The 27,096-nt window shown below is 39.3% G+C and overlaps 1 protein-coding gene across 4 annotated transcripts in view; it reads right to left on the bottom strand.

Annotated features, from left to right (window-relative positions):
* The window catches only part of LOC149316537 (putative oxidoreductase ZK1290.5), an 80,525-nt gene that overhangs the window by 42,106 nt on the left and 11,323 nt on the right, over positions 1-27,096 (bottom strand). For all 4 annotated transcript variants that reach the window (XM_089515772.1, XM_089515773.1, XM_089515775.1 and 1 more), the window contains exons 2-3: positions 9,666-9,914; positions 5,985-6,086 (exon numbers count right to left, since the gene is read on the bottom strand). In XM_089515772.1, the coding sequence (XP_089371898.1) occupies positions 5,985-6,086; positions 9,666-9,914 (351 nt within the window). The remainder of the gene's footprint in view (positions 1-5,984; positions 6,087-9,665; positions 9,915-27,096) is intronic.

Here is a 27,096-nt window from a genome sequence, read left to right as displayed (position 1 = left end):
CTGAGCCAGATATCCCATCATTGTCGTGCTGCCAATGAAATCCTGGGTCACACTCTGTAAAGAGGGATTCAAACTAAAATCCTAGGAATCTCCAATACTATGTTCATAGTGACCTATATAAACTCACCAAGAGAGTGTGTTAGGCAGTGAGTGTGGCAATACACCAATACCATCCTTAATCCCCCTTTAGTGCCCAATACCATTGTTTAAGGATGGGAATCAAATAGCCCTCCTGATGTTAGACTACAACTCTCAATGTTCTTTGCCATTTCCTATTCTGGCCAGAGCTGATGGGTTTCCCAGTCCAGTAAGACTTGGAAGGCCTCATGATTCATCATCTGTCAAGGAACAACATAATGCAAGCAATACATAAGAGCAGCTTGCTTTCAAAGCAAGAGGAGTTTTGACAGATCATGGCAACTCTGCCCCCTCAGACTACAAAGGCAGAGGGTACCATGACTGAAAGCAGCTGTATCTGTACAGAACCTACCATCTTGTCCCTGCCAGTCTTAGTGACTGAACAAAAAGACTCTCATTCACAGCCAAGTCTTGCATTTATTACAAACCAATCTGACATTAAGTATTAAAAGATGCAGGAGAGATGAGAAGTTTACAAGGGTTCCAAAATTCCTAGGGTTGGCAGCAAAATTAAAAGAATTAACATTAACAATCTTCCTTCCCATTATCTACCTCAGATTGAACCCTTGCCCTTTAAACACCTAACTACTAGCCTAAAATTGGTAAGAAAACTGAAGGTGTTCCATCCTTCACCAAACTATGAGACATATGACTGAGACAAAATATGTGGCCTATGCTTCAAGCAAAGCCCAATTCCACCCTCTGGAATGCTCTTCCACAGGAGACTAGGCTGGCAGGAGGTTCCCTGCTTTCCTTTCACCAGCAGGCAAAAGTATTTTTATTCAAGCAGACTTTAAATATATAATCTTTGTCAGGGAAGCTTTTATATGGGATGTGTATTCTATTTGCATTTTTAACTCTTGTATGGTTAATTGCAATTTTATATTGGTTTAGTAAAATGATTTTAATTGTTCTTTAAAATTTTATTGTAGTTTTTAACTGATTTTATCTGGGTCCCTGTCCAGAAGAAAGGTGGCATATAAATAAAATAAAATAAAATATATCTTTCTCAGATTTAACTAGCCAAGCAAAGAAAAAACCAGGTCACCAGTAGAAGAAAAAGTAATCAACCATAGAATACTTTTTAAAAAAAGGAAACTAAAAGGAATTTTTTGGAATTTACACTTTCAGTGAGTTGTTAGGGCTGATTATAGATTTAAAATATACAAAATGAATTAGCAGAATCAAGCACTCATGACTGCATGGCAACTATTTGGATGCCACTACTGACAAAACCCCAGCCATACTTCCAGGCAGAAGGAGGCATGGAAGCAAAAGTCTTAGCAGTCCAGGAAGGCCTCCTCAATGTATAGAGCCAGTAACACACTACTAGCGAGAGGAACAGCAAATTTCAAAGTCGCCCACTGCATTCCACTGTTGCACTCCCAAGATACAATGTGTGGCTTAAATTACAAACACAGTACCAAAACTTCAGAAGCTATCAAAGATCATCTCCCCTTATTTCCCCAAGAGGAGAAAAATGCATGCATAAATAGATTGAGTTGTGAGATATTTCTTCAAGCAATTTTCTTTTACACAAAACAATCGCTGTAGCATTTAAGATCATTAAGCTGCATTTTAATTTTGTTCATCTGTGGAATTTCCCATTGCCTTTAAACCACTCCATAACATTTCTTTCTCTTTTTTTTCCTTTTTTTTTTTTTTTTTTTTTTTTTTTTTGGAGCAACCTTAAAACACTCCTCCTCAGAACACTTTGTGATGATCAAATATGGTATCTTGAACAACTCTATAGTGAAGCACACTGGGAGATTTTTAAAAGAATGACTGTTGTGGTCCAACCCAGGTGAAAGGTATCAGGTTGCAGAAGGTTGACTGAAACCTTTCCCCCCAAGATCCTGAATAAAGAGAAAGGAGCAGGCTGAAATAGAGGTGCTGTCTATAGAAAAAGGTGACACATTATTGGCCAGAAGGAAAAACTATGGAGCCAGAAAGAATGCTAAAAGCAGCAGCATTTACCTAGCACAAAGAAAGAATGATGAGTTTGCTTCAAGAAATGAAGTATCCAATGGTCAGAATCCTGCTGGTGCATCATGCTGGTGTAATGGCCCATCGTGCCAGCATTGTACACTTTTTGTTGTTGCATGCAATGACAGCAAGAGAAAGACAATATCATTGTCTCAAGGAAAGAGAATTCTCTGTTGGTTACCTGAAGGGCCATTGGGGGCATTTGGGGCAATTTTTTTGATGGAGTGTGAAGGTATCCCTACCCTCTGACAGTTGTCTACCCTGACCTACACTGATAAGCAGATCTCCAGCATTTCAAACTAGAGTTTCTCCCGCCCCACGTGAAGATGCCAGGAACTGGACCCTTTTGTGTGCAAAGTATGTGCTCTGCCACTAACCCCTGGCATCATCCCAACTGAATTACAACATCCCATGGCACCCTTAATGGCAGGGTGGAATCTTTAAATTAGAGTCTTCTGGGAATAACAATAATCCTTCTTACCAAGCAACACCCACAGAGGAGTCAGGGGCAACCATATTTTATCCAGTAGCTAAAATCATAGTTTTGGAAGGTTAGCCCTGAAGCATTGCACATTGCACCACTGCACATCCAGAAGCCTGGTGTTATATATCATGTAGGAGTGAGTGTTACTGAAATAAATAAAATAAAATGTACTTGTGGACTATGAAAACAGAACACTGGGAGATGAAACATTTGATTAAGAACAAAAATTATGAAACTGAGAGAAGACAAGAGACTATGTTTACTGTATTTATTTGTTTTTCTCAATAAGCCACCAAAAGCTGTACTGAGAAAAGGAACTTTGAAACCAGAACATATTTATCAATCAAAATGTCTGGAGTTAAAGAGCTCTAGTGACACAGCATGTGGCAGCCAGTATGTCCAAATCTCAAATTTAAGAACAGATAAAATTTATAATATATAAAATGCATTTCAAATGTCTGAAGTCCATAACACCCTCAGAAATGTTTATGACAGGGCAGGATTATTTTCTCTGCACAGTGAACCAGTGCCAACCATGGACTTGCCATCTGCTGATTTGAGCTTTCATGGATGGCAAGCCCCAGCTTTTTAAATGGGTGCACATGTATGCAGCCATTTAAAAACAATGGGATTTAAACACTTTTTGCTATCCACATGGGGGGGGGGGGTCCGGAATGGAACCCCCATGGATAGCAAGGGGCTACTGTACTGCAGAAGAGTGGACCGATAGTATAGCAGTTTATCTAAAAAAGTATGTGGCTGAGAAGCAATTTGAAACAAGGACTTGCAGATCCACATTCTCACAGAGCAAAACAGATTGAGTCTCCCCTATCCCTAATTCTAAAATTCAAAATATCCCAAAAAATCCAAAATAATCCACATGAGTGGCTGAGATAGTGACATGTTTGCTTTCTGGTGGTTCAGTGTAAATAAAATTTGTTGCATGCACAAAATTAATAAAATGTTGTATAAAATTGCCCTCATACTTTGTTTATAAGGAGTATATGAAACATAAATGAATTTCACATCTAGACTTAGGTCTTATCTCCAAGATATCTAATTTTATGAATATAAGTATCCCAAAGTCTGAAAAACTCCAAAATTCCAAACATGTCTAGTCCCAAGCATTTCAGATAAGGAGATTCAACCTGTACATTATACCAGTATTTTTGGAAATAAGTCCCACTCTATTCAACAGATCTTACACTCTTGCTAGCACATTTAGGACTACAATCTTAGTCTCAGCATTAAACAAGCTCTTCGGCAAGTAAAAGGGAATGATCAAATAGAGCAATGCTAATGAAAAGACTGTCCCTGAAACCCCAGGCCAGCACCATAAGTCAACTGGGATGATTAAGCTTTATCTGAATGTCAACTGAAGTTTAGTGGTTAACCATGCAAGCAAATTATTTAATCATCTTCCCCTTCATGGGCCACTGCATTTAAACCTCCGAATTTATTACTATTTTCCTATCACTTCAGAAACACATGTCCAGAGGTTCAAAAATTCTGCTGTGCTCAAGAAAGGCAAGTAATGATTTGTAGACTGGAGAAAGAGCCAATGGGACCAGATAATGGAATGGTTACGACAGAGAAAGGGATTGTTTTAATTGGAATGAGATTTATGTGCCACTAATTTGAATAATGTAGCCATCAGGGAAAATAGTGCTCAGCATCTAAGGGGAGATGGCACCATAACGAGCTAAAAACGTTGGATAGGAATGATAAATCAAGAAGGTCCTTAACATCAATTAACTCCTGATGCTCCTAACTCAAGATAGGTATGGATGAACAGGAAATGTACCTGAAGACATATGAAGATGGGAATGGAAGAAAATAATGGTAAAAACTGAGGGAGAAAAATTCTGTTTCAAAACCCACGCCAAGAGATCCTTTGAAAGTTTATTAAGAGAATACTGTATAGTTTCAGTTCCATGTTGCACCAGTTAAGTGAGGCCTATCTTGTAAACCACAAGTACAGAATGCTACTTAGATAAATTCCCCACCATCACCACAAACCCCCCTTTGGTCCCAATTTGGATCTATTCTGAAACCTATCAATAAAGCTCAGAGAATGTGCAACTGGGCCTGCAAACCCACTGTCACTAGAGGGATAAGGTTGGTCTTATAAAATACAACTATTTCACATTCAGCCATCTTGTCATACATAGTGTCCATATCCTTCTGAAAAACCAACAGATGTGCATCTCTAAGGGTATGTGCAAAGCAAGCAAATTAGTACTGAAGGGCAGGCAGTATTTCTGCCCCTGGGACAGAAACAATAATTTTAAAAAAATGAGAAGAGGAAGCAAAAACCAGAAGTGTTTGCATCTGCAAGTGGTTTTTTTAAAGGTGTGATTTTTGATGTTAAACAATGGAAAGTAGGGGACAAGGTGAGGTGCTGCTGAAAGATTTTCCCCACCATCACCAAAAAGGGAGGTGGTTCCAGGAGACTGAAGGTGTCCTGGACTTTTTCCACTGGGAAAAGTTTCTTGAGCTTGCCTTATTTCACTCCAGCAAACATACCTTCTATGGTAGAATACATCAGCAGTAACATCCTATAAGAATATTCAGAGCCATGCTAAATCACATCAAAGGATCACCTAGCCCAGCGATCTGTTCTGGCCAGTCAGATGGCACAAGAAGGACATGATGTCAGTAGGTCTCCTGTTGCCCCGCTCAAAGTTGCACATTGTAAATTGTGAATGTATAAAACAGTGAAATTACTATTTTGTTTTTGTTAACTGCCCTCGAGTCGATCCTGTGGCATGAGACATCTCCAAGACTCTCTGTCCTCCACTGTTCTGTTCAGTTGCTGCAAATCCATACCCATGACCTCTTTAATAGAGTCCATCCATCTAGCATGTGGCCTTCCTCTCTTTCTGTTTCCCTACACCTTTCCTAGCATTATTGTTCTTTTCCAATGAATCGTGCCTTCTCATGATGTGTCCAAAGTACGACAGCCTCAGTTTTGTCATCTTGGCTTCCAGAGAGATTTCTGGCTTGATCTGCTCTAGGACCCACTCATCATCATCATCATCATCATCATCATCATCATTATTATTATTATTTCTTATCCACTTTTCCCCTAACGCTCAAGGCAGGGGTGTAACATAGATTCAAACACATAAAAAAATTAAACACATAGGTTCAAACACATAAATATAGGACACATTAAATTTATTCAAACATAAAATTAAAAATATATCCATCTAAAATTAATAGTTTAAAATTGGCTGGGTAGGCCTGCTAGAAAAGATAGGTCTTTAATTTCATTTTACATTCAGATAGCATGTTTAGCTGTCAAATCTCTCCCATGCAGGTCATTCCACAATCCAGGGGTGGCTGATGAAAAGCTCCCCACAGTCGAACCTACCTGTCTCATAGAGTTCCTCCATGGCGCGCCAGGTCTCTGCTCTGATTTCTCTACTGCTTTTACCAGGGAAATGGGCATCAGGCCAATGCACCAAATAAAGATCTGAAAGAAAAACACAATCCAGTTTTTCTTTTAATTCATTAGTCATTCCAAAGACTCTTAAATCACACAGATACTGTATTTAAAGCCCAAGGCAAATGTTTCTAATGAAGAAACAAATGAATTGCTGGATTTGTCCAGAAGGAGAAAGCACCTCTGAATCTAGACTGCACCTAGAAGACAAGACCAGACGGTGCAATCACTAGCCCTAATAAATTCTCCTCCAAATTTCCTTCTTAATATCCAGGTAAACCCATTTGTCTAGACGCTCAGAGATGCAGCTAATTTACAGATACCCACATATAAAAAAGCAGCTTTGTACTGTGCTTGAGAAACTGTAACAACCCAAGCAGAAAGCCCGAGCAGCTATGAGAATTGCAAGACCTCTGGCCGGCTTCAATATGCAGGGCTTTTATCATTCTTCATGTCAGTGCTGCCATACAAGCCACATCTCAAGCAACATTTCCCTTTTATGGAAGATTATGCTTCATCTACTGTGGTAAGATCTTTGCTTCATACAGGTTCAACTCAAAGGTAAATGTATACAAGACAGGAAAAAATATACTGTTGACCAAAATCATATGTGCAAGTTCCAAACAAAGTACCTTTTTTTTAATTCAACACCACATAACATAAGCTATGATAACCACCACATTTGAATGGTTTCTTTGAAATCACTTAGCTGCCTTGAATCAATTCCATGTTGGGAAAAAGGTAGGATATAAATTCAACACAAAAACAAATAAATAAATAAATATGCAGTTTAGTCACTGACACCTGGAAAAATGCTAATAATTTATGCAGTATTTTATACAACAGTTTTCAACTACTCTTTTTTAGCACATCGGACCTTCCCTTTCTCTGTGCAGTTTTACAGCATTTTGAAACCACTTTAACTGCCATGGTTTCATCCTATAGAATCCTAGGATTTGTAGTTTCTCTGCGAGAAGGCTATGTTACTATGTACCAGGCACCATCTTCCAAGACCTAATAACCCTAACAAACCTAGACCATACAGTAGGTGTAGGGGATGTGTAGTCCTTTGGATGTTGTTGGGTTCCAGCATCAAAACAGCAAATACTGAAGAATTCAGTAAAAAATTTACACACACACACACACACACACAGCAAATACTGGAGAGCTTCTAATGAATTTCATGAAAAAGGAAATTTGTTAGCATGCTAAAAGTATCTTTATTTGCTAAGAAAGCCCAATACGTTTCAGCCTGCTCCTAAGGCCTTCAGAGGGCTATATTAAAATTACAAAATGGCATCATATAAACATATGACATCAATTTACATAAGAGCTTTAATATATTTGTACATGTGTACTGATTTTTTATCTATGGAGTCAAACATCTATGGTTTGAAAATATTTTTAACATATATAATTTCAAAAAAAGCAAATCTTGAGTTTGCTATTTTATACAAGGGACACCATCTTAGTGTGCCACTGTATTTAATGGGACTTGAGTATCCATGCATTTTGATATCCACAGGGGATCCTTGAACCAAACACCAGCAGATACCAAGGGCCCACTGTACATATATACAAAAAGAGAGATTGAGAATTCCAGCTGACTGGTATACACACACTCTTGTCTTTTGTGTTTCATGACTTTATATTGTGAGCTGCAGGAATGTGCTATTGTGTATATGGTGTGAGAGTGAAAGTGGGAGAGGCAGTGAGAGAGAAAGAGACAGAGAAAGAGAGGAGGTAGGTGAACAGGGAGTGAGAACAGGGGGGGGGGAATGAGGTGGGGTAAAGTATCTTTTTAGACTCACTTTGACTTTCAGGCTACAATCTACCCTATATCTACTTGGCCCTTGCGATCTCTTCCAACTCTACGATTCTATGATTCTATTATTCTACTTAGGAAACCAAATAGAATAATATCCCAATACAGCTCAATGTATACAGCTTTTCCCAGTTGATTCAGTTCTGTTACTTCAAGTTACTGGATTTCTCATCCATTTCTAGGGGTTGTTCATTTCCCAGGAGTTGTCAAAGCTTACAAGAAAAGCTCATCTTTACTCAAAATGAATGACTAACTTTACAGAGTTAGCAGTCATCAACATGTTTGTAAGTGGAACTAACATTTGTGATTCCACCAGAATTCCCACCACAATAAACGGGAAGCTACTAACAAGGATCAGAAGTGGGTCAAAACATACATGGATCATGCATTCAAGAAAACCAAAAGGCAGACACAGGAAAAAATGTTTGTGGTGAAGAGCCCAGATACCAAAGAACGTAGCCTCCAAAGCCAAACCTAGTGATTTAATTTTTCTGCAATTTTGTATAGATTTAATACAGCTGCTTGCAGCCAGAGGCTAAACCTTACATGGAAACTGTGAAAATCATATCCATTTAAAAATGCAAGTAGTGGAATATGTCTTTAAACCTCCTCTCCCACAGCTTAATACACATTTCCAGTTTCCCATGACTCTGTAATCTATTATGAGTTGGATAGAAAACTTGAAGAGGGCTGCAGTATGTTGATCACACACCCACTGTTCTTTAAAGAAGCTCTACCCCAGAAGTGGGAAATGAGAGCCTATAAAAATCAACACAGCTGCAGGAATCCCAAAAGCTCAATGTGAGGTGTGCAACACCTTGACACAATTTGTCACACAGAAGTAAGTATTTGGACATGATTCCTGTTCAAAATCCACTGAGATGAGAAGGATTCTTTGTGGAGTTGAATCAAACTTACTTTCATCATCATTTAGTGCCTGGAATATAACAAGAAGGAGAAGAAATAAAATACCAATAGAAGATGAATTAAAAGAGGGAACAAAAAGAAGTAAAGCCAGGTAGCCAAAAGAAAGTTCTTAACAATTCTCTCTGCTGATGAGAATACTCTTTCAGTGATCTACCTGTACAACAGAAACACCTCTCTGTGCTTCATTAGTTTTGCATCATTTTTAATACAAAAGAAGCTTTTAGCAAACATGTTTAATGTGGTAAGCACAGCACAGTTTCATTCTATACCCCATTCCATTCCATATTCTAACAAAAAGCATATTGGCTCAGAGAAAAGAGGTATACATGCTCTGTTTCAGCTCACAGTGCAAGATCCCTCTAAGTCTAAGACAAAATCATGAATTCATTGACTTCTGATCTCTCCCTCAAGAAACCTATGAGCAAAATATTCCCACTGACACCCCATACTTTTGTGTCTTGCTAAAAAGGAAGAAGGAGATCCAGATGGAGAAAAGGAAAGCAACACTACTTAAAAAAAACTGGTTAAGAATTTGGTCCTGTTACATCATTTGTCCTTGAACGCTTTTGTTTTCAGGCCTAAACTTTCCAGCCTTCAACAGGAACCAATTTTTACTTTAGCAAACCATTGTCACATCTGGACAATTTAAATACAAATACAAATATACATTAACAGCCCTGACCATAGAAATCATCTACATGGAGTTGGGGTGGGGGGTGGGGGAGTGAGGGAGCTATATTCATTATTTGGCTAGATGTAAAGCAACTGGGTAGGTGATGTATGAAGGAACATTTTACTAAGTATTCACCCAGATTTGGTAACTGTGTACTGAAAAGAGAACTAGATAAACACCATACCTAGATATTCCACACCAAGTCTCTTGCAAGACTCTATGCAGGCTTGTTTCGTGGTCTCATAGCCGTAGTCACTATGCCAGAGTTTGGTGGTTATCCAGAGATCTTCCCGCTTGATCCCACTCTCCTGGATAGACTTCTGCAGGAGCAATTCACAGCCATACCTCTTTGCTGTGTCAATATGACGGATGCCACATTTCTGAAGTGCATACACCACAGCATCATGGGAATAGCCACCATAATGGGATGTCCCTTGAAACACAAAGGCAAAACTTTCATTATTTTGCTAATTTTTTAATGCACATGTTTTATATAGAGCCACTCCATATAACCTGTAAGAATAGGGATAACATCCTACATTTCATTAATGCTATTTTAACACATTTTTTTTCTGTTAGATTTATAGCCTCTGAGTTACAGTTCCCAGGATCTCTGGAGAGAAGAAAGCTGTTTAAAATGAACAGAATTTGCAGCCCGGAATGGTGGTAACCAAAACAGGGGTCTTGTACCTCATTCCTAGTTGAAAAGAAATACTACACATGTGGCTGGCCTTTGCAATGACTAAAGTGTCATGACGGCAAGCTAACATGTGCTGGCCTGAGACTGCCTTCTTCAAGGAGGAATCATGAAGTATAGAGTCAAAAGAGTTGGTTCACCCATCAACTGGCTTCTCATCCACTAATGATTGGCAGCCAAGTACCCAAGCAAATGGCAATGAATTCAGTATTGAGGTGACCCTAGGTAATATAAAAGTTCTGTCTGTATTTTTAGAACTATGAAAGCTCAGTCACACACAAAATGCATTATGACAGTCAGGTGATGAATGTGTATGTATGAACCACTCTAGAATGGAAGACTTTAAAAATATCTGGTTTCCAGCTTGCCTGTTACTAGCCAGTTAATAAAAGATAGACAAGCTTACGTGGATAACTTCTATATATGATGTACAAAGGACAAGTTTTGCTTCTTGTTACCCAAGGAATTTATACACAAGCCAAATCTCTAAAGTCGAACCTCTGGCCAGGGTATGAAAATGAATAAAACTCTTACCCAATTCATTGCCAAATGTGTGTTACTAACATGAGAACAAAGCCACCACCTTGGCTCTCAATTTTTTCACCCTTTCTGAAAGGAGAGCTGGAAGGGATCTAGTTCCATGGAGTTTTAGTTTTCCATCACATGCCTTTATTGAGAGGGACAAGGGAACGATTTCTGCATAAACACACTCCCAAGTGAGTTGGTCTTGGACCTCCTGAAACTAACTACCCTACCCTTCCTCCTATTCTAACATAACAAACCCACATTGTTCCACCCTACCAATTGGCCTTGCCAGACCTGTGAAGCAAAGGATGCAGTACAAGGGGAAGTGATGGAAATGCCACATGAAAAGCCAACTTAAAAGGGCACTAAACTTTTTGTTCATCAAACACAGGACAAAAGTTTTTCATTCTGTGCCTGCAAATGGCAACAACCCTTTAACTATTAAGCTTCTGTTTGTATCCAACCTGACAAGGTAGAATCCCTATAAATTCTTGCTCGCCTTCCACAGGATTCCCCTTTCTTGATTTGCTCGTTCCTAGCATTCCTGAATGCTTCATGTCCCTTCTGAATCATTACTTCCTTTTTCCTGATTTCACAAGTTTCATCCTGGATGATGTTCACTTTGCATCCTTTGAATCACTGCCCCTTCTCTTACGTTTACAGCAGAGCATCAACAGAACATTTTCTGAAAAGTTCTGGTATCATCTCCATCTATCCTCTAAACATCCTTTACAAGGACACTCAGTAATTCAGACTACATGATGAAAATGTTACCCTGTTCCACTTTTGGTACTTTGGCTAAGAATATTAGTTTTTACCAGCTTTATTGGAGTGACAGCAGCCTGTCCTCCAGCAGAATCGAACCAAGGTCTCAGTGGAAAACCTTCTTTGCAACATAAACTCCCCTGACCTAGTTTCTTCTAAATGACAGATGGATTACAACTCCCCTCATCCCACCTTGGTGAGCAGTGCCATTAGCTGAACTAACTGAAATGATGGGAGCTATAGTCCAACATATGTGGAGGGTAGCAGGTGGAAGTAGTCTACCTTAGTATAACATTTGTGCTAAAACCCCTCCATTTGTTTTCCTGGAAGGGGTTACTCCCATACTATCAGTGTTTTAGAGAATATGTCCCGATAATGTATGGTGATAGTGTGCTATAAGATATAGTCAAACGTTTCTAGCTTCTCCTACATTCTATATTTAAGATTTTATTTTGCATACCAATGATCAAAGTTGAAAAAATATAGTCACATTTGGTTTGTTCTGAAAACCATGAACTATTTTATTCAGATATCCAAAGATCTGAACATGTTTACCAAGAGATGAAACAAAGAAGATACTGAAAGTTAATGAGCTATTTTGAACTTCTCTTCTAGCTCTTCCAATAGAGCACTAAAATATAACACATAATACATTTTAGTTTTTATTTTAGTTGAAAATGCATGGTGGTAAAAAGCCTGCTGGAAAGCCTTTTTGGAACTTAAATTCTCAGAGTCCTTCATTCATCTTTTCCAGTTGTAATCCAAAGCTCTGGATGAGGAGTTAAAGTATATGAATGTGTACTATCCTGTTATTCCATGGATATTCAATCAAGTACAGAACGTATGCCAACAGGGCAGGAAGTGGTTTAGCTGGCAAAGCAATTAGCAGGAGGGCTGCAAGATAAAAGTGTGCCCCTAAGAGTAGGGAACTGTGGTTATCTTACACCTTCCATGTAGCTGTTTTTTCCTGCTCAGCCCTTAGGAAGCACACACTCATCTTTTATCCTTTAATCAGCTACACACAATTTCCAAGGCCATCTGTTTGACCGCTGGATCCAGTTCTGTTGGGGGCCTTTAGTTCTCTGAACACACTTCATCATTTATCTGTGCAACTGTATGTGACCTTATGGAGAGAAGTTAGACAAGGGTTACGTACTGTGAATGTCCTCACCCTCTTTTTAGCAGCTACCATCACACACACCATAAAGTTCACATTATCTTTCTCCCTAAGACCATGCGTACAAAGCACAAAATCCTATGTATAGTTTTTGCATTGTCAACCAGTCCTGAGAGATGCTCATTAGGAATGGTTTTATTTTCAGAGGCACAAGCTTACTCTACTGGATTTCATTCTATTATCCAGTTCCTGAGATTGTTCATTCATTTGGTATAGTTTCCTGATTCTGGTCTGCATTAACAATGCTTCTAACCTTGGCGTCATCTGTAATTTTCATTATAAGCCTTTTTCATTTTCAGTAGCGTCTATTCTCAAGTAGACTGAGAAATAAGATGGGGGGGATGAGATTCGCTTATACTGACTACTCAACTAGAATGTTTAGTGAGTGAGCATTTCCTTCAACTATCCTAATTTGGCAGCGACAAACCCAATTAATCTTCAGACATCTCACTTTTCAACTGCTTTTAAAATGTCCCAGTTTTTCTCTTCTCCTCCCACTTTCTCCCTTTGTCCTTGATTTACTTCAGTAGCTGAAAACTGAGTTCAAAATGCCAAAGTACTTTGCGCTCAAATGCCTCTGCAGAGGAAGAGGAGAGGAGTGGTGAACAATCTTATCCTTCCCTGTAGACTTATGGAAAAGCAAACTGCTGCAGCCTCTCCTACTTGTCTTTTCTTCCTCATTAAAAACTTTCACCATCTTGATCACACTGCGATGTTGCTTAGCCAGAAGCGTCCTGGTTTTCACTGGGGAAATGTTGGAAAGTATTAGTGACTGAGTGTGCATATATAAAGAAGTCAGTTTCTTTTCTTATGTGACTCAAATCCAATGCTCAGTTAAAATCTAAACTGATTTTTACACACCACACTTTTTTTGTCTAGAATAGCAGTTATCATTTCACAAAAGAATATCACATTAATCTGAGACAAACTCCCTTTACTGAATTTGTTCTTCGTAAAGTCACACACACCACCTTCGTTCATATGCCTAAGTAGTATTCAAACATAGGAGTAAGGAATCTTTTTTCTTTTAATAGTGAACCTTTATCAGAGGCAGAATCAATGGCAGATGAAGGCAAAACTGCTAGTGACTGCACAGAACACTGTTACCTTCCCACCAAAGTGGTACCTATTTATCTACTTGCATTTTTACATACTTTTGAACTGGTAGGTTGGCAGAAGCTGGGACTAGTGACAGGAACTTAGTCTGTCACGCAGTGCTTAGGTCTTGGACCTGCCAACCTGTTGATCTTGCAATCATCAGAACCGGTGTCTTAACTGTTCAGTCACTGCATTATAGGTTCTAGGGCTACCAGAACAATAAACAGCTAGTTCGATTTAATTTACTTCTTTGCAATGGCATCACTAGGGTTGGTGTCATTCCCCCCCCCCCGATCTCCTCCCATACCACTCCATACAGAATTCTTAGTAATATATTTGTACTAATGTTACTCATCAATCATGATTCCCATACATCACTGACTGTAATGGTAATAGTTTTGACATAATGAACTAGCAAAATTAAAATTCTACTTTTAAATTCTACTTTTAATTATTTTGAATTTGTACTTTTAAAAATATTTTCAAGTCATGGATGCCTGAATCCGTGAATACAGAATCCATGGATAAAGAGGGCTGACTTTACCCAATACCATACCCATAGCCTAAATGTATTCATGTGTTTCATGTGTTTAAACTGAAACTTCAGTGAGATGTGATGTTTTTAAAGCAAATTTTTAAAGAATTTTTTTTAAAAATTATTTTTTTTAAAATTTCAAAAATTCAAAATTTATTTTTTAAAGAGCCAGAGGCCTCTCTTTTCTCCTCCCAATGAGCCTTGCCTCAGTCACATCATCTCCTCAGCATTTTAAAGGGATGCAAGCAGACATCACAGCCTATTGCTGCCCAAAGGCAGATCTTTGGGGAGCAGTGATGTCACACACACACCCCGTTGTAGTGTCACCCCCTGGACACTACACATCATGGATAGTGTAAAAAGGCCTCTAATATATGGGAAGTTCACAATGATTGGGGAAAGGAAGAAGGGGCATGACTAGGGTGGTGCACAGAGTACAGTCCCCCACACCAGGTGACACCTGAATGGGGGACTGAATGGATTCCCCAATATTAGAGGCCTTTTTAGACTATCCATGATCCCGCTTTAACTGCCATGATCCAGTCTTTTGGAAACGTGGGAGTTGCAGATTAAGGAGGGATATTCAAAATTCTCAGCCAGAGAATTTACCTCACCAAACTGTAAATCTTAGGATGCCAGTGGAATCAATGTGTACCGTACAGAAGTGTACAGGGGTTCAAAGCAGGAGTCCATGGACTGGCTTCAAAGAGTCCATAAAGTGATTACAAAAATGTTGTTTTATTTCTTTCACTCCCTTCCTCCTTTAATATTTTTTCCTGCCATGGTAAATTTTAAGTGTTCATTGTATTAATATTTTCCCTTCCAGAATAGCCTATGTGAAAGAAATCAGAATCCAATGCAATAAAATAAACTATATGCAAAGTTTTGTGTGTGTGTGTGTTTGTTTATGTGATTTATTTTACTACAGAAGGGGTCCGTAGCCATAAGATTCTCAAAAGGTTCATGATGCAAAATAAAATAAAATAAAATAGAAAATAAATGTTAAAATAATTAAGTATGTAAGTAGTTTAAGAACCACCATATGTGGGCATGGTGATAGCCGATGATGGGCAAGGTATAAAATTAAGTTATATTATCTGGGGCAACTGTCTGCTGTGACTCTTTAATGGAAGTAATGAATCATTGCCAATCCCATCCCCTGACTGATCAAATTAGATCACTAACTAAACATCATTTTTCTTTCACTGCTAGTATCCAGCACCAAGACACCTTCCCTTTGCTCTCAGAAAGACTGTTCAAAATAGTCCTCTTTATTAAAAACTCAATGAAGAAATTTATCATCTAGAACAGTGGTTCTCAACCTCCCTCCCTCAAGATGTTTCAGACTACAGTTTCCAGAATGCCTGACCACAAAGTCTGCTAGCTGGGATTTCTAGAATTTGAAGTTCAAAACATCTGGAGGGCCCATGTTGAGAATCACTGATGCTGAACATCCAGTGGTTTACAACACCAACTTCCAACCAAATCTCCCATTATATTATATATTAAAAGCATCCATCCTCTCCTGGTTTTAGGATGAAGTCTCTCCATGTCAGTGTCTCAACCTGAAAAACTGTATATGCTGTTCCCACAAAAATCCTCCTACTATCCCAACTAAAGCAAGTCAGTGAACATACTTTTCTTAACTGTATTATTTTGTTCTTCTCTTGGGATTGTATTGTTTATATATTATAGCTACTCAGTTGTTGGAGGACATGAATACTATCTTTCCTATATAGCACCTGCCCATCAATGTAAATATTTCTATTATACTGTATCTACTCATGTATAAGTCTAGAAATTTAGGTTAAAAAATACCCCCCAAAATTGAGTTGACTTATCCACAGGTCAATGTAAGTACTGTATCTTAACTTTATGTTTAAAAAGGAATGATCCTCGGTGAAAGGCAAGAGCATAATGTCCTGGAAGCACACAAACCCAGACTCTCGCATCCATCCAGCCTTTAATGTGAGCATAAAAAGTTATGCCTACTGAAATTTTGTAAGTTCTTTGGCATTGTTTTCTTTTGCTTCATTCTTTAGATCCTATGCTAAATGCCCCTAAATTTTACCCTCGACTTATCCACGGTTCATATCAAAATCCATAATTTTTGTCCCAAAACTTGCCCTAAACTTATACATGAGGTTGACTTACAGTTGAGTATATACGATAGTTGCTACTCCAGCAAACAGATAAAGAAAGATTTTTTAAAAACTATGTAATATAAACAATAGTGGTGCAAACTAAAGGAAATTCAAACAGAATACACCACTGCAAATCAAACACTGGAAATATAAGTTTGTTTGTTTTGTACAGTGGGACACATTGCTTCGTTCCATCAAAAAGTAATTTTAAATTCAATAATCCTATCCCTCTGTTCAACCCATTGTCTTTTTCTACTCAACAAAGGTATATATTTTAATTCTCAAGCATCCAAAATCAAAGTATTACATAAGTTATCTTTTAAGACAATGGTCAAGAAACCAAAGATGTAATTTGCAGTCACAGAGGAAGCCCTATTAACATTGATCTTTATTTTTTTTTTACCAATTTGTTCAAAAGTTCTCAAAAAGAAATAAGACTGTCTATCAGGCATGACTGATAGATTATATAATAACCAAACTGCAATAAACAAAGATTTGATAAAATTACAAGAAATGAAAAAAAGGAGGCTGAGTAGAAAGGTGGAGCAAGGGCAAAGAAAAAACATATCCTTCCATTCATCTAAAATAGTCATTAAAAATTCATTTTAACAACATGATTAAATTATATATATATTTCTCCAATGGTACACTGCAGAATCACAAACTGCTGTTTCAAAACCAGCATATAAATATTGTGTTATTTTTACATTTCTGACTGACCAATTTTATTAATATAATTCCTTTAGGAATTAAAATTTGCACATTATAGTTTCAGAGTCTGTATGTAACAAGTTACAGATATCAGTTACATGTAAGAAAGTTGGATTTTTTTGTAATTGTTATGTGCCGTCAACGGAGTTCTGACTTATGGTGACTCTAAATTGAACCTATAACTGGTTTTTCTTGGCAGAATTTCTTCAGGAGAGGTTTGCTTTCCTCTGAGGCTGAGAGAATACGACTTGGCCAAGGTCACCAAGTAGTTTTCCATGGCTGAGTGGGGATTCGAACCCTGGTCTCCCAATATCCTAGCCCAATGCTCAAACCACTATACCACATATTTAATAAAAAGTGGGAACATTAGTTCCAAATGCATATAACAATTCTAATTAATTTTAGAAGCATTTTCTGCAGACTGGCATGCTCTTATCAATCTTATCAATACTGTTCAAAGCATTGTATATATAAAAAAAATTTTTGCAGTAGAAAAATATTATATTACTGTTATTCACACCATCACAAGGTATCCAGAACCAGCATGCTGCAGACATTTGAGGAAATGAGTGTGTTTATATAATTATGGCAGTGAGATATTAAAGGAATGCTGGATTATATAACTACCATAGGAGAGCTACTACACTTTTTTTCATAACAAACTCTTCCCTTTTAATAAGCGGTGTCTGCGCCAAGGAAATTAGGTTGTAACTATTGTGTCTGTTGGTGACTAAAGAGCCATTTCCAAGCAGAAGGAAAGAATGAAGTTCATTCAGAGGTCTTGCAAATGGGTTCGAATCCTTTCCACGCATAATAGATTCCAGTAAGAAAATTTAGGGCACACAGAACTTGGGATGGGAGGATACTCTGCCAAAGGAAGAAAAAAAAGTGGACCATTTATTTGTCACAGTTGCCCCTTTGCTGTGTTACTTAGCATACCAGAAATTGGATAGTTACTCTAAATATCATTATTTAGGGACAGTCACATCAGTAGAAATGCTGCAGTTGATGGAACAGAAAAATGCAATCAGCCCCTGTTTCTCAAAGCTTTGAACATCAGCTTCTTTTCTAATGGAAATCCAGAGTGAAACTTCAGGGAAACCTGGGCCTAGAAAAGGAAAGAAGTAAACGTGCTTGTTCTTGAAAAGTTAATTTTCCAAACTCTATGGGAAAACCAGAAATTAAGTGCTGCAGGTGGGAGAGAAATATGTGGGTCATTGGAGTAATGTTATTGTCATGTGCCTTCAAGTCATTTCTGACTTATGGCAACCTGAAAGTGAACCTATCACAAAGGTTTCTTGAAAAAAGTCATGCGTACAACCTTAACACTTCCTATTAAACCTGGAAGTGATAGAGGACATATGTTGTTGCCAAGTAATCTCACACACACAGGCATGTGTGCGTGCACACACATCTCTTGATTTACTCTCCGTTCCAGATTAACAATTAATATTCCATTTTGCAGAGACTAGAAAATTACACCTTAATTTAAAATATGTAATAGCAGCAATAAGATGGTGTAGTGGTTTGTGCATTGGAGTACAACTCTGGAGACCATAGTTCAATTCTCAGTTTGGCCATGAAATGCACTGGGTGACCTTGGGCAAGCCACATCCTCTCAGCCACATGGGAAGGCAATGGCATACCCTCTGAAAACCCCATGATAGGTTCGCCTTAGGGTTGCCATAGAAAAATGGACCAAAGATGGCCTCCTAATGCTGAATATCACCTCAATAACCACATGACAGCAAGTGTGTGTGTATGTAAGGTTGCCATAAATCAGGACCTCTAAACCGGGGAAATGTAGGACAAAATTATTAAATGTAGGACTTTTTTTTTAAAATGGAGCCTCCATTTTAAAAAAAACGTGTCCTACATTTCATAATTAAATCGCTAGCAGCTCCACATGCTCCTTCCCAGCCTCTGCGGAGGCCTCGGTCTCCGCAGAGGCCGGGAAAGAGGGCGCAGGGCTGCTGGCGATCGCCAGGGCCTCCCCTCCTTCTCGGTCTCCACAGAGGCCGGGAAAGAGGGCGCGGGGCTGCAGGGAGGCGGGGAGGGTGGCACGGCCGCACGCAGGAGGTGCCGCCTCCCCCTTCGCCTCCTCCACCCCAGGCCTCGCTGTCCTCCTCTTCCTCCGTACGAGGTGGATGAGGAGGAGGGCAGCGAGGCCCCGCGGGTTGCAGCGCAACTCCACTGCAACCAGGGTTGTCCCGGTATTTGGCGGCACCCGTGACGGGAGCGGGCAGGTGCCGCCAAAACCGGGAAAATCTAGGTTGCAGCCGGGTTATGGCAACCCTATGTGTATGTCAAGACTCCTTCTGTTCCCCTCCAGCACCAAACCTTTAGCCCAGGCTGAACAACAGGAGTACACCATTAACATGGAAGTATTTCACATCTTACATTTTCTGACTGCTGAATGTGCTGATCTAAAAAATGAATTAAGAACAAAACAGAAAAACAGAGACCTATTAAGTTTGGTACTAACAGTGCACTTCCATACACTAACCTACAAATAAAATGAACAGGCATGTTATATCTTACTATAATTATTGCAAGTCTGCATGGGTATTACAGTATATAGGGCCACATTTTCATTCTTTCTTTTTTTAAAAAACAAGTGTTTAGAAAATTAACTGTAATTCTTATAATTTGGCTGAGAAACTATGGTTTCAGTTCTCTGCTTCTCTTCAAGACCTTGTTTTACCTTTCTGTTCTGTGCATAATTCGGGATGAAAACCAAACCAGTTTCATAAGGGGTAAAAATGTAAAGCACTTTGAAAGTTGAGCAAAACTTACAGAAATGATAAACAATAAGGTCACAAAGAATTGAATCCTATTTATAATTGATTATACAATAATTTCACCAGCATATAGTATATAAACCAGAAAGGCTGTTATTTTAAGTTTTTCAGAGCTCTATAATCTCCCATTCATGTTCTTGGCCTCTGCTGTGAATATCCTATTACTCTGTTTTTCTGCCCTCAGAATTAATTTGCTGCCCAAAAAGCTGAGGATTCTTTTTAACTATTCAGTTTCTCACAGTGCATTTCAGAAGCATAGCCTAAGTATTTACAAGCTTTATCTATATCCTCCGAAATCCCATTGCTTCCATAAAAACAGGATGTGTGCTAAGGAAGCCCTATGGCTAGTTATCCGGGACTCATTAACCTTGAGTAAAACTATGTCATTTTGTGTTTCCAGTTTTGTGCTCTATAGTTTGAGGAAAGTCTTTGCAGGACTTGGCCATAAAATGGAAAGCAAATCTGCAATGGCATGAGCATGCTAATTTATTTGACACCAGATCTCTCATTTCCTTTGACTTGCTCAACATTCAGGCAACATCACAGAAATGTTTTGACTAAACATGGATAGGCCTTTTAGTTCCACTGTTTTGCTTAAGAAATCTGTCACTTCCAAAGCAACAGCGTTCCATAAAAGAAACAGGCATGTTAGTTTTCTGATAAGACACCTTTCTGTAGAGTAGCTCATGTTTCAAAAACATGGCTATTTAACTGCACACACAAAATCTTGTTTATCATACCACTATGAAAAGTTTATCATGTCTTATCAGCTTTGGAACACTACAGAGGCTTTCATTACAGCAATCCAACATAAAGAAGACTCAGCTTCAAGGGTTCAAGGAATGCATTATGATGCCTTTAGCTCAAGTTCCATTTTTTGTTTTAAAGCATGCAGTTGTTTTACAATTGTTTTGAAGCAGTGGTTCCCAAACTTTGGTCCACCAACTGTGGAGTTTAACTCCCAGACGTTCTAGCCAGCTTGGCCAACAGCCAGGCATTGTTGAAGCTGAAGTCCAAAACATCTAGAGGACTAAAGTTTGGGAACCACTGTTTTAAAGTACGTTCCAGGTAACCATGAGATACTTACCAGCAATTTTGTGTTTAGAGTTCTTTCTGCCTACCTTCAAAGGCTGCTGTCAGGCATGCTGTGGCAATATACTATTTTGAATATAATTTATTTTTCATTGGTTCAGATGAGTGAGAGATATATGCAATGTCTTGGCCCAGAAATATATTTTCGGGATATTTTGCAAAATACATTTCTGTGGCCTGCAGCGTTTAAAGGCCATGCCTCCCAAGCTGCTGGAAAGCTGGCATTTAGAACCTGTCTATTTTGCCCCTTAGTCACACAGAGTGGCACAAAAGTCCTGATCTTGTACTTTAGAGAGGAAGCTTTTAAAAAGGATGCCTTTTGAAAATACACATAAACAACATGTCAATATACTGATTTAATTTATCTTGAAAGTGGTAAAGTCTCATTCCTGGTATCAATCTATCAGAGAAAAGGTGCATTAAGGGGCTGAAATAGGATTGTCATTATAGTTTCGTTACCACGATCACTTTGGAATGCATATTTTTTCACAAGTGCAATTGACTGAGAGGCTACCACATTTTCACTCTCTTAATTCGAAATCCTCCTTTCTTTGTCTGATTCTCTAAAAGTTTCCCAACCACAGAAATCCTAAGCAGAGGTTTTAGTGTTTTATATAGGAGTCTTCCATAGCTTACACCAGGGGTAGGCAACCTGCGGCCCGCGGGCCGGATGTGGCCCGGCGAGGCCTTGGGACCGGCCCCAGCCCGGTCCTGCCACTGATTGCTGCTGGGGCCTTTGGCCTCTCGCGCGCAGGGGCAATTGTCTATAGAAGCCTCAGAAACATGCATTTATATTAACATTTTCTAAAAAATCAGCAAATTTTTTCACGTGTCCTCCACTTTTTTTAAAAAAAGTGTCCACCATTTGAAAATTTTGTCCTACATTTGTCCCGGATTATTTATTTAATTATATATATATATATATATATATATATAGGCTTCGGCCCCCCAGTTGTCGGAGGGACAGCAACCCGGCCCCCGGCTCAAAAAGGTTGCCTACCCCTGGCTTACACTGAAAAAGAGAAGAAATTATTCCAAGCATTAATAATATTGCTAGGAATGACAACTTTGGACCATTGACACCTGAGCGTACACAGTACAGTGGACCCTTGTTATATGCTGGGATTTGGTTCCAAGATCCCCCATGTATAACAAAATCCGTGTATGCTCAAGTCCCATTACATATAATGACACAGCAAAATGGTGTCCCTTATAAAAAATGGAAAATCAAGGTAAATTTATACTTTTTTGGAACATTTTCAAACCGTGTATGCTTAAATCCGTGTATAAAAAATCCGTGTATAAGAAGGGCCGACTGTATTGAGTCCGATCAGGATCAGGAGCAGAGTTGGGATAGATTACTAAATACTAAAGCAGATCTCATTGGAGGACAGCCACAAAGTACTTTTTCACCTATATCAGTACGTTAAAAGAAGACACTCATACCTGATCAATTGTACCTAGGCTGTCCCAGAGGATGCAGGTGAAAGCCACCCTCAAAATGGGACACTATTTACATTGACCTCAAAGTAGCCACTCTAAAACAAAAGAACTTCAAAAGCAGAGTCCAAAATGAATCATCTCAACTGCAGTTCATCAAGAATTTCAATACCTGTGGATTAGACAGAGGCCAAGATATGTCTGTGTGTATTTTAAAAAAACAGAATAAAACCACATGACATATGCTACTTCATCAATGCAAGAATGTCTGTGTCATTACCCATTAGCCATTTTTGAGTGGCTAATGTTTATAAGACAATTATTATTGACACTTCCTTGTTTTCACTTCACCACAGTAACAGCTACATTGCAGGAAAGTGCCACAAAAGAAGACTCCAGATTTCACTGTATTGAGTTTTAAATCCACCAGTCATGTGAAAATATTAAGTAATATATATTATCAAATACAAACCACAAGACCTCATTCTTGAAGGGCCGAAAACTTAGTAAAAGTTTACAGATAACGCACAGGCTATGGTGCAGGGACGTAGCCAGGATTTTAGGAAGGGGGGGGGGGTCCAGACTAAGTGCCACCATTATAATGGGGCTTGGGCACAGCAGTGCGGCAGCACGCACCATTCATTTTTCTAATGGAAGGGGGGGTCCAGACCCCAAGAACCCCCCCCCCCCTTGGCTACATCCCTGTATGGTGAGAAGTTTTAGTATTCTCTTTCTAAAATTTTACTACAGTGCGTCCTCGCCTTACGCGGGGGATCCGTTCCGGATCCCTCTGCCTAAGGCGAATTCCGCCTATGCTCGAGCCCCATTGGAAACAATGGGGCTTGTGCACGGCGGCATGGGCGCGCGCGGGGCGCAACAGGCGCGCACGCCCATTCAATTGAATGGGACGCGCCGCCCCTTCCGCCCCGCGCGCGCGCCGCGGCTTGAACGCATACGCTTAAGTCCGCGTATGGCGCACCTGCGTATGGCGCAGGCGCACTGTATTCTCTTTCTGCCTATCTGTCCGGCATCAAAGGCAGGTCAACAAGGATGTTCTAATCTGGAAAGGCCTACAGGAAGAGATCCGTCTTAATAGCCTTCTTAAAGGTTTCCAAGGTGGTAATCTGACGGATCTCATTTGGCAGGTCATTTCAGAGTCTAGGAGCAGCTGCAGAAAAGGATTGATGGGTCATTGCAGAAAGTCTAGTAGTCCTCTTCGGTTGAAGCAGATTCTTCCCAGTGGAACGGAGAGTGAAGGGAGGGTGATATGGGAGAATGTGCTCCCGCAAGAAGCTATGTAGGGCTTTAAAGGTTAAAACCAACACTTTGTATCTTGCCTGGAAACTAATAGGCAGCCAGTGAAGGGATTTTAAAACAGGAGTGATATGGGCAGATCTAGGTGTGCCAGAAACCAGCCTGGCTGCCATATTCTGTACCAACTGAAGTTTCTGAACTTGACACAAATTATTCTAAGAATATTATTTATGATCTGGGTTCAGGAGATGCTTTCATGGAGCCTATCAAAATACTGGACAGCCAGCATAGCGAAGTGGTTTGAGAGTAGAGCTATGACTCTGGTGATCAGGGTTCGATTCCTCACTCAGCCATTGAAACCAATTGGATGACCTTAGGCAAGTCATACACTCACAACCTCAGAAAACCCACTGATAGGTTTGTCGTAGGGTCACTGTAAATCAGAAATGACTTGGTGGCACACCATCACCTTCAGAACAACCAAAATATTGACCGTAACTTACTACAGCTCTGTACTTATGACCTTACCTAACAAGGTTAAAAATCTTTCCATGGGGTGACTGTGTTTCTTGTCTATAATTATAAATTGGAAACAATCATTCAATGTGTACAATCCATGCATCAAACTACAGAAGCCAGCTACAACATAAGGAATAGGTTTGCAAAAGCTACATGCACAATTAAAAGGGTATGAAACCAAATTTTTGCCATAATTTACAGTTTTGTCATTTAAGCTCTCGTTGCAGTTCACCCATAAAAAGACAGACTTGTGCAGCTATTCTATATTGGACCTCTTACTTTCATTTTATTTTACAGTAGATTCAAACTGGTCCATTACTTTGACATCTGCAAAAGTTTCCCCAAAGCAGTTGATCCTTGCTAGACTGTGATGTTTGACATGAAAAATGACACTGAAAGACATGCCTGAAAGAGTCATCCACACACAATGTCTTTCTAAACCTGTGTGCTATTCATTTGGCATACCTGCTTTTAACATATCAGCACCAATAACTCGTTTTCTAAAGCAGCCTCTGGATAGTTTTTTGTGGGTTTTTCAAGCTATACGGCTGTGTTCTGGAACAGTTTGGGCCCAAACAGGCAGGACAAAATAAAGCTGCTTCGGGTCACTTTGGAGGTATACTATTTCAATGATACATATCTTAAGAGGCCAGGAGCTGTGCCAAAACTGTGCTCCACTCCTTAGGACTAGAGCACGGCTTTGGTGCGGCTTCCAGGCTCTAGGACACATGCAGCATTTAAACAGCATACCTCCAAAATGACCCAAACAGCTTTATTTTGGCCTGTCTGTTCAGGCCCTTTATTCCTGATGTTTTGCCAGCATCTGTTGCTGGGATCTTTCTCTGAAGATGCCAGCCACAGATGCTGGCGAAACATCAGGAATCAACTCTTATAGAACATGGCCACATAGCCCAAAAACCCACACAAAAAACTATGGATGCTGACCGTAAAGCCTGACTTCACATCAGCCTCTGGATGTTGGCTAGCTTTGCTAGGCTTATCCTAGGAAGCAGACCAAAATAAATGTAATACAGGAGGGTCAATCCAGGGCAGAGCGACTCAGACAAAGACCTGGAAACTTTTATAAGCAGGCCAGGGGAAACTGATGGGGTGTCTGCAACAGGGAGAAAGGGAGGATAATAGTGTTTCCTTAGCTCACCCCATGGACACCCTATGCAGAACAGACTTGACTGAAGCTGAGTGACAGCACACAACAAAACAGAACTATTCACTTCTCCAGGAATAAAATGAAGATTCAAAGTATGCTGCATGGTGTACTCTTTACAATGCCAATTTTGAAAAATCAAGAATATTTTAAAAAAAAAAACACATCCCCCCATCTTTGCAGCTCACAGTCACTTTAACAGTGTTTTTCTGCTTGGAGGAGGAGATGTGAAACCAGAATGCAGACCTCTGAAAGGCAGGTGATGAAAGCTCATTCCATGTAAGAAATTTCATAAGCTGGGCTGCAGCAGCAGCACACTTATTTAAAACATCTTCATGGAGAAAGTGCCAAAATCTTGAAGGCTTTTCTTTCACTCAACACTTTCCCACCGTTGTGAGAACTATTTCTCATTAACAGCCAAATTGTTTTCAGATGCTCTGCTATAAGATGTTTCCTTAGAAACCATTTGGTAAAAGGCTGTGGCTTTCTTCCATAGAAAACCTCAAGCAGTGAAAAGGCAGATTTTCTGGCATAAATCAAATCCAATTTCCAGGGTTCACTAAACCTTTTCTCCTCAGAATAATGTTTTGTGACTAGATCTGAACAGTTAATAGTGCACAAAGAATTGCTGGTGTGAACCAGTTTTAAATGGTTTCCACTCTACTCCTTTTGTTACAGCCAACTGAAATTACTTCCAGTACTTATTATACCTGGATGGGTCCTTCGCCTCCATAGTTTTTCTTTTATTCCCACCATGAGATAGGGAGAAACCTGACAGCGAACTGTGAAACCCATAATCTTTTTGTGAGGCTGTTTTGTAAATGTGTGTGAGAAAAAGAAAGTGCTATTACTTTTGAAGCGGATTAAGTATCTCCTTTCCAAGAATATCCTATCAAAGTACAGGCTACCTGCAGAGCATTTGCAAGCACACCCAATGTATCACCTTGTTGTCAATCTAAAATAGATGTGTGTTGCTGTGCGGGTGTCATCAATAGCGATCATGGGTGCTTTTCTGCCTATATTGATGCCATTACACCTTATACTACAAAAATGTTCAGCACCCTGTTGGACATTTATCCCCCTCCATTCAGAAGGGTCACATTGGCCTCCCATAATCATGTTCCACTGCAGAATTCACACAGAAATAAACCTACATTATGGATATTATATATCATTGTCACTTGACATATAGTAAGCTATTTTCCTATAATGTACTTTTCTGGATTTTTTTCCAAATAAAGTACCACTGGGACAAACATTATGCTAACAAATCTACTGCTTTTTATTCCTCCCACTTTTTGGTCCCAGCCAATGTACTGTTAACGTATTCAATTGGTCATACTTTAACCTCTCTGTAATCAAAGTACCTTGAGTTTATCTGTGAACCACCTTGGATTCCTTTCCAGGAGAAAGGCGGCATATAAATGAAATAAATAAAATAAATAAATACTGAAACAAAAAATCATCTAATGTAGTTTCACAATTGAAGCACGTATGAACGTTCAAGTGAGAAACAACCCTTCCCCTGTCCAAACAGAGGCAAACTGGAAGAAAACACTAACCTCAGACCCCATTACCTGCATATTATGCCCTAAGATAGCAAAGTATCTTATCAATTAAGGTGAAAATATACAATCGCTTTGCAGCCAGGGCTATACTGACAGAAAACAGGAATTCAGGATTTCTTCGGAG

The sequence above is a fragment of the Sceloporus occidentalis genome, unplaced genomic scaffold (assembly GCF_023333645.1).
Source record: "Sceloporus occidentalis isolate IW3139 unplaced genomic scaffold, rSceOcc1.0.p SCAF_3, whole genome shotgun sequence".
Lineage (NCBI taxonomy): Eukaryota > Metazoa > Chordata > Lepidosauria > Squamata > Phrynosomatidae > Sceloporus > Sceloporus occidentalis.
This window is presented reverse-complemented; position numbering and strand designations above follow the sequence as displayed.